Source organism: Coregonus clupeaformis, chromosome 10 (assembly GCF_020615455.1).
Source record: "Coregonus clupeaformis isolate EN_2021a chromosome 10, ASM2061545v1, whole genome shotgun sequence".
Classification (NCBI taxonomy): Eukaryota; Metazoa; Chordata; class Actinopteri; order Salmoniformes; family Salmonidae; genus Coregonus; species Coregonus clupeaformis.
The window spans coordinates 19,271,236-19,289,754 of record NC_059201.1 but is presented as its reverse complement, the minus strand read 5'-3'; the positions used below and the strand labels follow the sequence as shown (position 1 = coordinate 19,289,754).

Sequence of the window (18,519 nt, the reverse complement as noted above, 5' to 3'; positions counted from 1 at the left end):
CTAAGACAGGGAATTCTTACTAGGACTAAATGTCAGGAATTGTGAAAAACTGAGTTTAAATGTATTTGGCTAAGGTGTATGTAAACTTCTGACTTCAACTGTATAGAGGGGGATAACTTTGGCAATTTTCAAATCTTTAGGAACAATACCAGTTTGCATTGATTTGGTGAAGATATACCTTAGATGCTCAGTAATCGAGGAAGACACTGATATCACCAAAGAGGCACCAATCTAGTCATGACCTGCTGCTGATATCTTTGTTACCAATTACCTCCATTACATCAGAAGGATCAAACTGAAGCAGAGAAGGGAAATGCCACTTAATGTAATCCAAGGGATTATCATCAGTTTTCTAAATTTTATTTGACAGAGGAACCCACATTCACAAAAAAGTTATTAAATTCACATGAAATAACATCACTATGTCTTATTTCCAACAAATAAATTGAGATGGAATAGTTGTAGATGCCTTTTTCTTATTCAACAGTTGATTGATGATTTTCCAAGTTTACTTTATATTATTTAAGGATTCTTGGATGTGTTAGTAAAATATATTTTTGGGGATATCTGAAGTAGGTGAGTAAATTTGTTCTCATACTTTTTGTAATTTGCAGAATTCAGGGGAGAGGGATTTGTGAGTTATGTTTTATACAACTTGTTTTTTAAACTGAGGATTTTTTGAGACCGGTTGTAAACCAAGGTTTCCAGAACCCTTCTGCTGCTCTCTTACGTGGTTTAACTAAGGTAGTGAATTACAGAATGGAAAGGTCTGGTAAGCAGACTCCACATCGGCCTGATTATTAGAATGGTTATTGAAGAGAGAATCTAAAATGGGGAAATTTAATTATAACATCGGATGGAAAAAACGTGTATTTATCATGTCGGTCTGTTTAGCATTGTATGACTTTATAAATACTGTATTAAAATGATACTCCCTCTTACTCTAATGTTGTTGTTTTTTTGCTTTATTTATACACAATGATTTAATGGAATAAGACTTAGCTTTTTGTCAATGAACAACGTCTTGATTTACTTGCTCTTTCAGTACTCTCTTGAAGGTTTTGAAATCCTCCCCTTTGGCTTCAGTCCAGACTCACCACTCCCTCTCAGCTCTCACAAGCATACCATGAAACCACAAGGCGTGCCTATTCACAGAATCGAAACTAATGTCTTTCTGGTAGAAGTGAAAGACAGACGTGTTCCAGTTTGTTCTCAGATATGGCTGTGTCTCGTATATCTGTCAGGAAGGACCACCTCAGCTGTCCACTCTGCCAGGAGGTGCTCAGGACTCCAGCTGCTATTCCCTGTGGACACAGTTTCTGCATGCTCTGCATCCAAGTCTTCTGGGACAATGAAGAAAAGGGTAATCGTTTCTGCAGCTGCCCTGAATGCCAATACTCCTTTCACCTGAGGCCTAACCTGATCAAGAACATTGCTCTGGCTGAAATGGTGGAAGGAATGGAGAAGTCCAAGTGTAGAAATAATGTGGGTGCTGGAGGTAAGCGCAGACCTGTTGAAGCCAGTCAGGAGGCAGGCCCTTCGCCCAGTCATGCTCTGGGTGGGGCCAGACCCATGAAGATACCCAGAACCACTGGAGCCCCAGAGGCACTGAAGAGCAGAATATGTCCTATACATGACAGACTGCTGGAGGTTTACTGCTGTGATGATGAGCAATGCATCTGCCCTCTATGCGCCCTGGTTGAGCACAGAGCACACAACAATGTGTTGGCGAATGAGGGACGGAAAATGAAGCAGGTACTGACCTTTATATCAAATCTGGCGTTTCAAGTATCCCAAAGGTTATGTGTATTATGCACAGTTGATCACTTATTGATTCAATTGAAATAAGTAATAAATAACACTTCATTACCTTGTGCATTCAAGGAGTTATGAGGTTATTATTGGTTTGACCTTGTAAATATTTAATCTGTAGATCAATTTGCCCTCCACAGGAACAGCTCCAGGACATTAAGAAAGAATCCAAGCTGAGGATCAATATGAGAGAACAGGAGCAGAAGGACCTGAGAAAGAACGTAAAGAGGGTTAAGGTGGGTATACAGTAGATCAGAGAAGGAAGTGAATATAGTTATTTACAATGCTCTCTGGACTAAACCAACTATAATAGTAACTCATAGCAGCAAGGCCACAGAGTCTCCTTCCTAACTCATGGGTGTGTACTGCCCCAGCTTTTTTATGCCAATGTGTTTCGAAATTCTAAAGGCACATTTGAGCTACAGCGTCTTTGTTGCAGGTGCACGGTAACAATTGAATAACATGAGAGAATCATTCACACTGCTCTTGCTAGTATCACTGCTCTTTATTAAGCTTTACGTATCGGCCTCAAGGCCTTCGTCAGAGCTTTTGTGAGTGTTTTTGGTCGCAAATGGGTCTTCCAAATGGACAATGAACCCAAGCATACTTCCAAAGTTGTGGCAAAATGGCTTAAGGACAACAAAGTCAACGTATTGGAGTGGTCATCACAAAGCCCTGACCTCAATCCTATAGAAAATGTGTGGGCAGAACTGAAAAAGCGTGTGCGAGCAAGGAGGCCTACAAACCTGACTCAGTTACACCAGCTCTGTCTTAAGGAATGGGCCAAAATTCACCCAACTTATTGTGGGAAGCTTGTGGAAGGCTACCCGAAAACATTTGACCCAAGTTAAACAATTTAAAGGCAATGCTACCAAATACTAATTGAGTGTATGTAATCTTCTGACCCACTGAAATGTGATGAAAGAATTAAAAGCTGAAATAAATCATTCTCTCTACTATTATTCTGACATTACACATTTTTAAAACAAAGTGGTGATCCTAAACTAGGGAATTCTTACTAGGATTAAATGTCAGGAATTGTGAAAAACTGAGTTTAAATATATTTGGCTAAGGTGTATGTAAACTTCCGACTTCAACTGTATTGCCTTACCTCCATAACTTGCTACATTCGAACACACTGTATATATATTTTCTGTTGTATTTTTGACTTTATGTTTTGTTTTACCCCATATGTAACTCTGTGTTGTTGTTTTTATCACACTGCTTTGCTTTATCTTGGCCAGGTCGCAGTTGTAAATGAGAACTTGTTCTCAACTGGCTTACCTGGTTAAATAAATAAAATAAATAAATAAAATAAAATCCATTCAATGCACTGCATGGGGTTGGAGTAATGTCAACATAAGGGTGCAAATTAAAAACACTCACAAAAGCTCTGACGAAGGCCTTGAGGCTGATGTGTAATGCCAATGTGTTAACTTTATATGGCCTATTTCAAAATTTCCTGAAATGAAAAACAAATGTAAATCACTAAGTCTGTCCCTGACTGTATGTGTAACAGGAAGTCTGTCCCTGACTGTATGTGTAACAGGAAGTCTGTCCCTGACTGTATGTGTAACAGGAAGGTGTTAGGGCTGCTGAGGAGCACTGTGAGGGCGTCCTCTCTGGGCTGATCGACTCCCTCCAGAGGCACTACTCCACAGTGAGAGAGTTGATATTGGCCCAGGAGACAGCTGCAGTGGCTCAGGTTGAGAGCTCCCTGTGCAGCCTGGAGAAAGACATGGCTGCCCTGAAGAGGAGAGACGCTGAGCTGGAGCAGCTGGAGCAGACAGATGATGATATCGACTTCCTCCAGGTATGGTTAGTTATATCACAGGCAGTGGTGTGTATTCATGGATGCCAAGGGAAGCCAGGCTTCCCCCCCAAAATGGACCAATAAAAAAACATAAAATAATGTACCTTTCGTCTCTCTGTGTTTCATAATTTTCCTTCATTCGCAAGAGGCTGAATGTATCTCACAGGAGAAAGCATCCGAGCGAGCGAAACAGCGCCCCTCTGTGTCTCTGCTTGTAGGCCATCTATCTGATGCTGTCTGGTCCAAATGAGTATGACATTGTTGTCGCCAGTAGCATTGAAAGCAAGGGAAGCCAGCAAGCATTTGGCCTCCCTTGATAAAACAAGTATACAACATTAGCCAATCAGCGTTGAGCTCAACTGTGAATGGTCCTGGCGCACCAAAAAAAGCTTGGATTTTGGCATCACTCCTATCAAATCCCATTGAGAGCACACGTCATTGACAGAACTTGAATTGCTTGAATTGTTGTATTGTAGTGTATTAAGATTATGATGGTGTTAAATGTCTTTTTGAGTGAAACTGAAAGAATGTTGATTTTGGTATCAAGAGGGAATGTTTTAGTGTAACGCCACATACAACAGACAGGAAGTGTGGTGTAGACACGGGGATTGGACAGTAGAGGGAGCCACCCACATTTTGGGAGGTTATATATACTGGGGGAAAAACGACGGAGGGGCAGAAAGCATTGAGATTCATTTGGGATTGCTTCTCCGGACTTCGCGTGTCTGTAACTTATGCTGTAACCTCGTGATTTTAATAAAAGCCTTTGAACACGGTGCAGCTTAAGCAGACTCCTTGATTGACGGCAACAACTGCAAATAACCGACACTACAGTATCTCGTTGTGTTGGTGTCCTCTGGTGGCTATCTAGCTAGCTAGCTAAAATTGGCCCTTTCCTAAAAAAGCCATGGATGGAGATAGGGATTTTGACTTGTAGTTTTACCTAATTCTCCCTACTGGCCAATGATTATAACAGCGATTCTGATCCAACCATTAATTCATACATTGTTGTGCCTCTGGCCTGAGAGGATGTAAGTTAAATATGTAGCTAGATGTGGAAGGCTAAGGTTAACTAGCTAATGTTGCCGATGAATGGAAGTTAGGCTAGCGAGCAACATTTTAGCCAGGTAGCCTAGGACAACAAAAAATAAAAGCGCTTACTGTATGACAGAGTGATAGACCGTTTCATCAACATGAAAGAGAGGAGGATGGCATTGGCTTTTCTCTACAAGTAGGGTGAGTCAACATGTTTTTCTACTTGCACGAACGTGCACACACACACACACACACACAGAAATCAGAACCATGGACAGCCACATCATATTTAGCTTAAGTTGATTGGACTAAATTGTTTTTGGCATCTTTTAGTTGTCACTGTATTAGACTAAGCAGAGGTGATTTGATTATGTTGAAATGTTGAAGTTGAAATGGTGCTGGAATAGTGGAGGCAGCTCCTGTTTTCTTTGCGACTTGCGGTAACTCTGTGGTTCGAAATCAATAGTTGTTTAGTGGTCAGACATTTTCGGAAACATGAACTTGCTTGACCACGCTGTAGGTCAGGTACAGTGGGCAAAAAAGTATTTAGTCAGCCACCAATTGTGCAAGTTCTCCCACTTAAAAAGATGAGAGAGGCCTGTAATTTTCATCATATGTACACGTCAACTATGACAGACAAAATTAGAAAAAAAAATCCAGAAAATCACATTGTAGGATTTTTAATGAATTTATTTGCAAATTATAATTATGGTGGAAAATAAGTATTTGGTCAATAACAAAAGTTTCTCAATACTTTGTTATATACCCTTTGTTGGCAATGACACAGGTCAAACGTTTTATGTAAGTCTTCACAAGGTTTTCACACACTGTTGCTGGTATTTTGGCCCATTCCTCCATGCAGATCTCCTCTAGAGCAGTGATGTTTTGGGGCTGTCGCTGACATGCAGACTTTCAACTCCCTCCAAAGATTTTCTATGGGGTTGAGATCTGGAGACTGGCTAGGCCACTCCAGGACCTTGAAATGCTTCTTACGAAGCCACTCCTTCGTTGCCCGGGCGGTGTGTTTGGGATCATTGTCATGCTGAAAGACCCAGCCACGTTTCATCTTCAATGCCCTTGCTGATGGAAGGAGGTTTTCACTCAAAATCTCACGATACATGGCCCCATTCATTCTTTCCTTTACACGGATCAGTCGTCCTGGTCCCTTTGCAGAAAAACAGCCCCAAAGCAAGATGTTTCCACCCCATGCTTCACAGTAGGTATGGTGTTCTTTGGATGCAACTCAGCATTCTTTGTCCTCCAAACACGACGAGTTGAGTTTTTACCAAAAAGTTATATTTTGGTTTCATCTGACCATATGACATTCTCCCAATCCTCTTCTGGATCATCCAAATGCATTCTAGCAAACTTCAGACGGGCCTGGACATGTACTGGCTTAAGCAGGGGACACGTCTGGCACTGCAGGATTTGAGTCCCTGGCGGCGTAGTGTGTTACTGATGGTAGGCTTTGTTACTTTGGTCCCAGCTCTCTGCAGGTCATTCACTAGGTCCCCCCGTGTGGTTCTGGGATTTTTGCTCACCGTTCTTGTGATCATTTTGACCCCACGGGGTGAGATCTTGCATGGAGCCCCAGATCGAGGGAGATTATCAGTGGTCTTGTATGTCTTCCATTTCCTAATAATTGCTCCCACAGTTGATTTCTTCAAACCAAGCTGCTTACCTATTGCAGATTCAGTCTTCCCAGCCTTGTGCAGGTCTACAATTTTGTTTCTGGTGTCCTTTGACAGCTCTTTGGTCTTGGCCATAGTGGAGTTTGGAGTGTGACTGTTTGAGGTTGTGGACAGGTGTCTTTTATACTGATAACAAGTTCAAACAGGTGCCATTAATACAGGTAACGAGTGGAGGACAGAGGAGCCTCTTAAAGAAGAAGTTACAGGTCTGTGAGAGCCAGAAATCTTGCTTGTTTGTAGGTGACCAAATACTTATTTTCCACCATAATTTGCAAATAAATTCATTAAAAATCCTACAATGTGATTTTCTGGATTTTTTTCTTCTCAATTTGTCTGTCATAGTCACACACTGCTACTGATCACGGGCTGTAGTAGATAGAGGTAGGATCTGGTTCTGAGGTTTACAACTGTGTGCATGATGACATGGTAAATTTTCACGACTAATAATGATAACTCCTTCATTTTCATGTCTCTCTATCTCCCTCTCTATCATGAAAAAAGAGATGGCCCTCTCTCTCTAACCTTCCAGAGCCCCCTGACTTGTCCAGTGTCTCGGCGGATGCACTCCTCCCCTTTGAGGCCTTAAGGAGTGCTGTCTCAGAGTTTGGGAATCGACTGGAGGCTTTCTCTGAGGAGGAAATCAGTACAGTGTCTCAAACTGGTCAGTTGAAGGGAGGAATGCCACAGACAGACAGACAGACAGACAGACAGACAGACAGACAGACAGACAGAGACAAAGAGAGAGAGACAAAGAGAGAGAGACAAAGAGAGAGAGACAAAGAGAGAGAGACAAATAAATATATTTTATATGATCTGTCTCAACAGTGGCTGGTAATGGAGGTTCCCAGTTTCCAGACCATAGAGTCAGACCTGAACAGCTTCCAGGTGAATGTTATCCTTCTTTTTGTGTGTTATCCCGAGTGTTTCAGAAAATCAGTCACAGTTTACTTGACCTTTAATAATTAACAAGAACTTGAACCACAACTGAGCATGATTTATTACATATTACGTCTGTTTGGCCTTTCTCCTGACCTACACAGTTACCAGTGCTGCACAGACCCTAGAGCCTACGACCAGAACAGAATTTCTACAGTGTGAGTCCTATGTACTTTATGTAACGCATCTAAACTTCACTCAACCTATAAAACAGAATGATAATAATGAGAACCAACCTCATGAGAATGCTGTTTGAACATGATCATGTAGAGTTAAAAAAGTACTCGCACTCAATACCATGAAGAGGAATATCCCAAGGAGGCCAAGATGCAAAAATAATATCATTAATTTAGACCATGCTCAAAAGAATACAAAAAGTGAAAGTGCAAAAATAAGTTTTCAAAAGAGCTTACGTTTCGGCCTTATCCCTTCATCAAGGCTGAAACGTATGCCTTACATTCTGGCCTGAGGGCTAACCTTCATACTGGCTTTCTATGAACATGATCATTAACATAATTTTACGATCCTCTTTGATCCTTCAGATGCCTGCGAGCTCACTCTGGACCTCAACACTGCCCACAAGGACCTCTCCTTCTCAGAGGAGGGCAGAATGGTGAAATGGGATGCTAAAAAGCAGAAGGAGCCAGTCCAACCTCACCCTGAGAGGTTTACATACCGTCGCCAGGTGCTGTGCAGGGAGGGGCTTAAAGCTGAGCACTGCTACTGGGAGGTGGAGGTGGTCGGGCAAAAGGCTGAGATTGCCCTGGCCTACTGGGGCATAGACAGAAAATCACTCTCTAAGACATCCGCTTTTGGGGCCAGTGACCAATCCTGGAGCCTTGACCGTTCTAAAGGCTATTCTGTGTGCCACAACAGTGACGGTATTAGACTCAGTGCAACCCCCAGCCAGTGCAGAATAGGGGTTTACCTGAAATTTAAGGAGGGCACCATAGCGTTTTATGAAGTCTCAGATAGGATGAAGTTCCTCTACAGAACCAAGAAATTCACATTCACTGAACCCCTCTACCCAGGGTTCTGGCTTGGGGAGGAGAGTTGCATCACACTATGTAATCTGAGGGATGAAAGATTCTAACCATGGCAGTAAAACTATGAGATAGAGATAGGGTTGCAAAAATCCGGTAACTTTCCCCTAATTCCCCGTTTGCCAGAAATCCAGCTTGGATGATTCCCGGAATCAGCGGGGAATACGCAGGAAATCCACAATCCTCCAAACAGGATTTCTGGAAACCCTGGGAATCTTGGGAAAGTGACCATGTTTTTGCAACCCTATATAGAAAATAAAACACCAGAAAGAGTAGACTGTGATAGAAGTAGAAAATAAAGCTATATACATCCTGGATAACAGGTAAAAGGCTTTAGATTGCTGTTAGGTTTTGGGGGATCTTATCTTGGTTTTATTTGCTTGTAAACCTCTAAACCTCTAAAATCAGCTTGTACTTTCTTTACATTTGTAATATCGACATATTTGTAATATCTACGGAAACATTTAAACATTTTTCATACAATTTTTATAAAAATAAAATCAAGCGAATAAAGTGCTAAAGTGTTATTGTTTTTATACACCTTTTTTTACATATTTTTCGGACTATATTTGGTCCCATATTCCTAGCTGGCTATATATTTGGAAAAACATCCATACTATTTCACACCAGAGGGCAGTGTCATGTCCCTTATACAGCAGGAGGACATGAGGGGATGGGGTCATTAGTCCAATAGTTACTGCTTTACAGTTGCACTTTTCAAAGATTTAAAGTTTAGTCAATGTTAAAGATCAAGGAACTTTAAAAGTTTTTTTTAACCATTTGTACTTCAATTAATGTCCTATTAATTTTCCTATTATTATATACTGTTAATGCTTACAGTAAAGGTGACAGTGACAGGAGTTGTTCACTGATGGAGAAACTGCCTTAAAACTGTCTTCCATATTGTGAGGTTGTTCTTTGCCACAGATTTGTGTTTGGATGTCTTCCTTATTTTGAAATCAAATCAAGTTGTATAGAAACTTGTCAATAGGCCAAAATTAGGCTGTACCCCTAACTGACAGAAGGGGACAAACACTTTGGAATGCAGACAGGGGCTGCCTACAGGGTGGGACTACCAATAAATAAAAGGACGGTTTGTGATTTCTTCCCAAACTGAACTACCAAAAGAGAGAGCGGATAGCCTGCCCTAATGTGTTTTTTCTTTACCCCTGGGCCTGAAAAACGTTTTGAATATTCTCAACATTTTTGCGGCAGACGAGGACCGTAGGCTAAACAACATTCCTGGACGTGCTATTCTCTCCACTCCAAGTCATGATCAGCTCAATGTGTGTGTCCTCTCAGGGCCATACTTTGGCCCACGCCATGGCCTCATCGAAAACACATCTAAGGGAAGACTGGGACAGAAAAGGGGATGTCACAAAAAAGGTTGTGATCAACGTTGGTGGCATGCGTCATGAAACTTACATGGGCACTCTCAAGAGCTTGCCCGGGACCCGTTTGGCTAAACTGATGGACCATGACCTCACTGAATTCTTCTTCGACAGACATCCAGGTGTTTTCTCCAATGTTCTGAATTATTACAGAACCGGTAAGCTTCACTGTCCAACAGATGTCTGTGGTCCGCTTTTTGAAGAGGAGTTGGCTTTTTGGGAGGTCGACGAGGCAGAAGTGGAACCTTGCTGCTGGATAACATTCCGCCAACATAGGGATGCCGAAGAGGCCCTTGCAGCATTCGGGCCATCTGACTCAAATGTGCGCCACAATGAAGAGTTTCCAGATCAATTCGATGTTGAAGACAACCAACCAAATTCTCAGAGCTGCTTCAAAAGGTGGAAACCAAAAATATGGGCTCTATTTGACAACCCATTCTCGTCTATGGCTGCCAAGGTGTGTATTATTTGTTCTCTCCCAATGAAAAAAAAGCCACTTTAACCTCTTGTAGTTTTGATCCCCAAGTCAAGAACAGACTATAGCAGGTGTACAGTACTACATAGAGCCATGGCTACATGGAACTCTATTCCACATCAGGTAACTGATGCAAGCAGTAGAATCAGATTTAAAAAATAGATAAAGGTACACCTTATGGAACAGCAGGGACTAAAAAGACACACATACACATAACAAGACACGCACGTACACATGTATGAAGGCAATTCGTAATCCAATTCCAAACTTGCCTTGAGTCCACAGGTATGTGATGCCGTAGTCAGACGCGTTTCCAAAGCAACCACAGAACAGGGACTCCAAAGCTCCAATAGTCTAAAAACAAACATTTATTCTCCAAACAAAAGGACATTTCATAGGCTATATTCCATCGATGAACAAAGTCAAAGCGATCAGATTTATACTGTAAACAAAATATATAGACTAGTAGCAGCTTTCTTAGTTCCAAGTCGTAGCGTAGCGGTCAAAAAACTGTACAGTACCGCCATACCTGAGGCCTAGTGGACCCATACTGCAAAAAACCTAAATAGGTAAAGGGAAGGGGAACATGGGGAAAAAAAGGGGTGTGTCCAGGAAAGGCTCCATAATGCTTTTAAATACCCATGATAATCATAATAGAAAACCAAAAACATGTTATGACATCTATAGAAAAGACAGAAATGCCAATGGTGGAGGAGTTGCTGTTTATATTCAGAACCACATTCCTGTAAAGGTTAGAGAGGATCTCATGTTAAATACTGTTGAAGTAATATGGCTACAGGTTAATCTGCCTCACCTAAAGCCCATTCTTGTGGGAAGCTGCTATAGACCACCAAGTGCTAACAGTCAGTATCTGGATAATATGTGTGAAATGCTTGATAATGTATGTGACATCAACAAAGAGGTATATTTTCTGGGTGTTTTAAATATTGACTGGCTTTCATCAAGCTGCCCACTCAAGAAAAAGCTTCAAACTGTAACTAGTGCCTGCAACCTGGTTCAGGTTATTAGTCAACCTACCAGGGTAGTTACAAACAGCACAGAAATGAAATCATCAACATGTCTCCAATTTGTAAGTCGCTCTGGATAAGAGCGTCTGCTAAATGACGTAAATGTAAATGTAAATGTATTGATAACATCTTTACTAATGCTGCAGAAATGTGCTTTAAAGCAGTATCCAAATCCATCGGATGTAGTGACAATATAGTAGCCATATCTAGGAAAACCAAAGTTCCGAAGGCTGGGCATAACGTAGTGTATAAGAGGTCATACAATAAGTTTTGTAGTGATTCCTATGTTGATGATGTAAAGAATATTTGCTGGTCTGTTGTGTGTAATGAGGAGCAACCAGACACTGCACTTGACATATTTATGAAGTTGCTTATTCCAGTTACTAATAAGCATGCACCCATTAAGAAAATGACTGTACAAACTGTTAAATCCACGTGGATTGATGAGGAATAGAAAAATGGTATGCTTGAGAGGGATGAGGCTAAAGGAATGGTAAATAAGTCTTGCTGCACAACCGATTGGCAAACGTTCTGTAAATTGAGAAATGAAGTGGCTAAACTGAATAAAAAGAGAAGAAACTATACTATGAAACAAAGATAAATTATATATAGAATGATAGTAAAAAGCTTTGGAGTACATTCAATTACATTTTGGGCAAAAAGGCAAACTCAGATGGTTCATTCATCAGAAAACCCACTGATATTGCCAATGACTTCACTACACATCCAAGTATAACTGATCAAATTATGAAAGACTAGCATTGGAATTTTGAATTCCGTAAAGCGAGTGTGGAAGAGCTGAAAAATGATTGTTGTCTATCAACAATGACAAGCCACCGGGGTCTGACAACTTGGATGGAAAATTACTGAGGATAATAGCGGACGATATTGCCACTCCTATTTGCCATATTTTCAATCTAAGCCTACTAGAAAGTGCGTGCCCTCAGGCCTGGAGGGAAGCAAAAGTCATTACGCTATCCAAAAATAGTAAAGCCCCCCTTTACTGGCTCAAATAGCAGGCCAATCAGCCTGTTACCAACCCTTAGTAAACTTTTGGAAAACATTGTATTTGACCAGATACAATGCTATTTTACTGTAAACAAATTGACAACAGACTTTCAGCACGCTTATGGGGAAGGACATTCAACAAGCACGGCACTTACACAAATGACTGATGATTGGCTGAGAGAAATTGATAATACAAATATTGTGGGAGCTGTTTTGTTAGACTTCAGTGCGGCTTTTGACATTATCGATCATAGTCTGCTGCTGGAAAAACCTATTTGTTATGGCTTTTGTCACAATCGTTAACGGAAGATACGGACCAAGGCGCAGCGTGATAAGCGTACATTTTATTAAGTACTTAACACAAACAAAACAACAAACAAACGATACGTGAAGTCCTAGGTTACACAAAACAAACCTTTACGGAACAAGATCCCACACCGACTAGTGCCAAACAGGCTGCCTAAGTATGGTCCCCAATCAGAGACAACGAGATACAGCTGCCTCTGATTGGGAACCACCCTGGCCAACATAGATCTAAACGATCTAGAACATCAACATAGAAAATATAACACAGAAACTACACACCCTGGCTCAACATTTCAGAGTCCCCAGAGCCAGGGCGTGACAGCTTTACACCCCCTGCTATATTGTGGATAAAGAGTTACCTGTCTAACAGAACACAGAGGGTGTTCTTTAATGGAAGTCTCTCCAACATAATTCCCCAGGGCAGCCAGTGTGTCTATATATGCGGATGACTCAACATTATACACGTCAGCTACTACAGCAAGTGAAATCACTGCAACACTTTTAGAGCTGCAGTTAGTTTTAGAATGGGTGGCAAGGAATACGTTAGTCCTAAATATTTCAAAAACTAAACCCTTGAATAGTTAAGTCATGTAACTCCCATCTAGTCATGTCACTCAAATGGAAGGTAACGTGGCTCCATATGAAACAGCAGCCATGGGATTGAGTCAGTTTAGGAAACAACACACAAGCCTAACAATCTCACCGATCAACAGCCTTTTTGATACCATTGTGTGTCCAACACATCAATCAAACCTAGAAAACAAATATATCAGACTTTCAACCTGGTTCATTATGCGTTGTTTGTGTCTTTAATCATTATGGCATGATCCACTCAAAGTCAGATGATGCTCCTTCTTGTCCTTTGCAGGTCATTGTGTTTGTTTCCCTCTTCTTCATCCTCCTCTCCATCACAGCTTTCTGTCTGGAGACACATCCGAACTTCCACACGATGGAGAACCGCACAAAGCTAGTCTTGGAGGGGAACCACACCGAAGAGGTGACATACTATGTGATGGTGAACAATCCTGCTCTGACCATGGTGGAGGGCGTCTGTGTGGTGTGGTTCATCTTTGAGTTCCTGGTCCGTTTCACCTGCTGCCCCAACATGCTGGTGTTTGTAAAGAACATACTGAACACCATTGACTTTGTAGCCATCCTGCCCTTCTTCCTGGAGGTGGGGCTGAGTGGTAATGCCCTGGGCTTCCTGCGTGTGCTGAGCTTTCTGAGGATCCTGAGGATCTTTAAGCTGACACGCCACATGGTGGGCATGCGTGTGTTAGTCTACACACTAAAGGCCAGCGTTCAAGAGTTCTGCCTCCTCGCTGTCTCCCTCTCTATTGGAATCCTCATCTTCAGCACCCTGCTCTACTACGCAGAGCACCTAGAGGCTGACCATGATGAATATTATATCAGTAACATCCCCAAGGGCTTCTGGTGGGCGGTGGTTACCATGACAACCGTGGGCTATGGGGACATTTTCCCCATAACCTATTCTGGCAAGGTAATTGGAGCCCTATGTGCTCTGGCAGGTATTCTGACCATAGCAATGCCTGTCTCAGTCATAGTCAATAACTTCCGCCTGTACTACTCCCTGGCCATGGCCCAACAGAAACTCCCAAAGAAGAAGAAGAGGCAACACCTGCCCTGTCTGGAGCACTCAGCCAGCCTTCTCCAAGAGGGGAGCAGCCAGAACGATGGCTGTTATAAGGAGAACAAGGAGAGGTCATGTTCAGGTAAGGCAGTCAAGTCCCAGTCCACTGGGATGCCAAATATTATGTAATATATCCCTATTATCGCTGCTCAGAAAATAAGCTTTCACTTTTAGAGTCCAATGCGCATTTGATTGAATCCCGGTCTTAGTCTGGCTATGTGACCCTGGAGATAAAGACTGGATCCTGGTTTTACCATGACACCGGATTTGGACATATTACTGTACTGTAGCTATATTATCGCCAACCATGAATAACATTATAACATTTTACATTTGATCATCTTTATCTTAACTAGCAGTCCATCATATGGGCAAAGGACTACTAATATTATTACTATTTTTTTTTTATTACTTCATGTGTATTCAAGGCGCTACATATTCAAGTTTAAGTCAAGAAATGTACTGTAGTTATACTCATTTATATGTTACAGAAGTTGAGCATTGATTTAGACATGATGTAAATCTGCCAAACAGAGTCGTGGTAGGCCTAAAGGAATTTGATTTTGAAACTGAGTATTAAGATTGTTGTGTGAGTTCCATCCATATGTCACCTTTCTTTTTCTATATGTGAAACGATGAGCTTACAAAATGCTATTTTGTAATTGGATAAATATTTGCCTGGTTACTTTTTATTAATGATTTGTTATGTTCTCTGTTTGGGTGAAAGCGTAGCATTGTTGTTGATATTCATAACAACATGTTGCCAAGTCTGTAATAATCATAAGGATGTACGGTTAATCAGGAGAAATATAAACAGATGAAATGTATTCTCTTTCATATAAAACATGCAAACCTCTAACAATATTAACACAACAGATTAAAACGTCTAATAGAAATGTCTAAAGCCTGTGTCTCCCTTACTATTGGTATACTTATCTTCAGCACCCTGGAATACTACACAGAGTGAGTGCATGGTGACCCTGAAGACCCAACTTCCACTGCACACACTCATTTTAAGAACATCCCCATCAACTTCTGGTGGGCTGTGGTGACCATGACAACCCTGGGCTATGGGGACATGTACCCTGAGACCGGGCTTGGCATGGTGGTCGGATGTCTGTGTGTTCTGGCATGTATTCTGACCATAGCCATGCCTGTCCCAAAGAAGAAGAAGAGGCAACACCTGCCCTGTCTGGAGCACTCAGCCAGCCTTCTCCAAGAGGGGAGCAGCCAGAACAATGGCTGTTATAAGGAGAACAAGGAGAGGTCGTGTTCAGGTATTTCATATCATCAGTATATATTTATATTATTTTATTTTATTAATATCCCTATTTTTGTTGCTCAGAAAACAAGCTAAACCTTTCTCTCGCTTTCCCTCTTAGAGTCCAATGCGCCTTTGATTGAATCCCAGCCTAAGTCTGGCTATGAGACCCTGGAGGTAAAGACTGAATCCTGAGTTTTCCATTACACCAGATTTGGACATTATAGCTATATTATAAAATATTTAACATCAAAAAATGTTACATTTTATCATTTTTGGGCAAACATGAGCAAAGGACTACCTTGAGTATTCAAGGTCCTATGCATTAAAGTTTCAGTCAAGTAATTTTCTTATACACATTATATGTCACATTTGTGTGAGAGCGTGATTTCACCACAATATCTGTCTGTAATAATCATACACAACTCAAAAAGTTGTCTAATAAAATGTATAATGCCTGTGTTCTGATGTGTGAATCCTGAATATGTTCAGAGCAGTGTCCTCTTGCACAATCTAATTCAAGGGTCATACATGGGCTTCCGAGAAATCCTTTAGCTGTTCTCTGCAAAAACATCTGTTACGAGGCCACAGTGAGGGAAGACGGCACCATTTCCTCTGCCAGAATAACAACAGTTCTATACAGATGTGTGCCATCTGATGGCCTCTCCAAGGGATTTCTTTACAGATCTGTACAAAGGAAGTATTTATAATGAATTGAAATGTGAATGAATGATGATCCTTGTGAACCATGACATTTTCCATTTCCTGTGTGTACAATACGTTCCTCTGTGTACAGTGTACAGTACTAAATGAGAGTGATAACATGTGTGATTGTGTTCCACTGTGGCCGTGGTTATGTCCCAATGTGGGATACGTTGAGTGCCAAATCACTGAATTGTGAAATGCTAGTGTATTAGTTTTAGGAAACACTATACTCCCATGTCTTATGTATTATTTGTACACTAAACAGAACAGTGTTCCAGGACAAGGTCCAGCCTAATCTAGATAGCTATATCTTGTCCTAAAAGTTCAACACAAATCACTCACAGGTTGTTTATTCTTTATTGATATGTGCGGTGATATCCACAAATCATTATTACTCTTTTCACATGTAGCTTCATTTACATTTTACATTTTAGTCATTTAGCAGACGCTCTTATCCAGAGCGACTTACAGGAGCAATTAGGGTTAAGTGCCTTGCTCAAGGGCACATTAACGTCATTTAGCAGACGCTCTTAGCCAGAGCGACTCACAAATTGGTGCGTTCACCCTATAGCCAGTGGGATAACCACTTTACAATTTGTGGGGGGGTTAGAAGGAATACTTTATCCTATCCCAGGTATTCCTTAAAGAGGTGGGGTTTCAAATGTCTCCGGAAGGTGGTGAGTGACTCCGCTGTCCTGGCGTCGTGAGGGAGCTTGTTCCACCATTGGGGTGCCAGAGCAGCGAACAGTTTTGACTGGGCTGAGCGGGAGCTATGCTTCCGCAGAGGAAGGGGAGCCAGCAGGCCAGAGGTGGATGAACGCAATGCCCTCGTTTGGGTGTAGGGACAGCTTCAGTACTGTACAATCATCATGACTGAAGAGAGAGTGCTTGGTAAGGCCCTGCACCCGCTTATTATCAGAAGGAAACTACACTAACACAGATTCATACACACAAATACACATACCCACACTCACACACTCATATACAGTGGCTTGCGAAAGTATTCACCCCCCTTGGCATTTTTCCTATTTTGTTGCCTTACAACCTGGAATTATGATTTTTTGGGGGGGTTTGTATCATTTGATTTAGACAACATGCCTACCACTTTGAAGATGCAAAATATTTTTTCTTGTGAAACAAACAAGAAATAAGACAAAAAAAACAGAAAATTGAGCATGCATAACTATTCACCCCCGAAAGTCAATATTTTGTAGAGCCACCTTTTACAGCAATTACAGCTGCAAGTCTCTTGGGGTATGTCTCTATAAGCTTGGCACATCTAGCCACTGGGATTTTTGCCCATTCTTCAAGGCAAAACTGCTCCAGCTCCTTCAAGTTGGATGGTGTACAGCAATCTTTAAGTCATACCACAGATTCTCAATTGGATTGAGGTCTGGGCTTTGACTAGGCCATTCCAAGACATTTAAATGTTTCCCCTTAAACCACTTGAGTGTTGCTTTAGCAGTATGCTTAGGGTCATTGTCCTACTGGAAGGTGAACCTCCGTCCCAGTCTCAAATCTCTTGAAGACTGAAACAGGTTTCCCTCAAGAATTTCCCTGTATTTAGCGCCATCCATCATTCCTTCAATTCTGACCAGTTTCCCAGTCCCTGCCGATGAAAAACATCCCCACAGCATGATGCTGCCACCATCATGCTTCACTTCTTTTCTTTAAGCAATGTCTTGTTTCTGGCCACTCTTCCGTAAAGCCCAGCTCTGTGGAGTGTACGGCTTAAAGTGGTCCTATGGACAGATACTCCAATCTCCACTGTGGAGCTTTGCAGCTCTTTCAGGGTTATCTTTGGTCTCTTTGTTGCCTCTCTGATTAATGCCCTCCTTGCCTGGTCCGTGAGGTTTGGTGGGTGGCCCTCTCTTGGCAGGTTTGTTGTGGTGTGATATTCTTTCCATTTTTTTGTAATGGATTTAATGGTGCTCCGTGGGATGTTCAAAGTTTAGGATATTTTTTTATAACCCAACCCTGATCTGTACTTCTCCACAACTTTGTCCCTGACCTGTTTGGAGAGCTCCTTGGTCTTGATGATATTGCAGACTCTGGGGCCTTTCAGAACAGGTGTATATATACTGAGATCATGTGACAGATCATGTGACACTTAGATTGCACACAGGTGGACTTTATTTAACTAATTATGTGACTTCTGAAGGTAATTGGTTGCACCAGATCTTATTTAGGGGCTTCATAGCAAAGGGGGTGAATACATATGCACGCACCACTTTTCTGTTATTTTTTTTTTAATTTTTTGAAACAAGTTATTTTTTTCATTTCACTTCACCAATTTGGACTATTTTGTGTATGTCCATTACATGAAATCCAAATAAAAATCCATTTAAATTACAGTATGTAATG

The 18,519-nt window shown here is 41.5% G+C and overlaps 2 protein-coding genes across 2 annotated transcripts; both read left to right on the top strand.

Moving 5' to 3' along the window:
* Positions 1–1,149: 1,149 nt before the first annotated feature.
* LOC121575284 (tripartite motif-containing protein 16) lies at positions 1,150–8,840 on the top strand. The gene is made up of 7 exons (XM_041888271.2): positions 1,150–1,755; positions 1,953–2,048; positions 3,392–3,625; positions 6,853–7,012; positions 7,177–7,236; positions 7,392–7,445; positions 7,830–8,840. Exons 1-7 carry the CDS (start codon positions 1,219–1,221, stop codon positions 8,378–8,380), a joined length of 1,692 nt encoding a protein of 563 aa, XP_041744205.1. The 5' UTR covers positions 1,150–1,218; the 3' UTR covers positions 8,381–8,840.
* A 607-nt stretch (positions 8,841–9,447) lies between these two features.
* LOC121575937 (potassium voltage-gated channel subfamily C member 2) lies at positions 9,448–15,089 on the top strand. Its single transcript, XM_041889229.1, has 2 exons — positions 9,448–10,178; positions 13,407–15,089. Exons 1-2 carry the CDS (start codon positions 9,603–9,605, stop codon positions 14,316–14,318), a joined length of 1,488 nt encoding a protein of 495 aa, XP_041745163.1. The 5' UTR covers positions 9,448–9,602; the 3' UTR covers positions 14,319–15,089.
* The last annotated feature ends 3,430 nt before the right edge of the window (positions 15,090–18,519 follow it).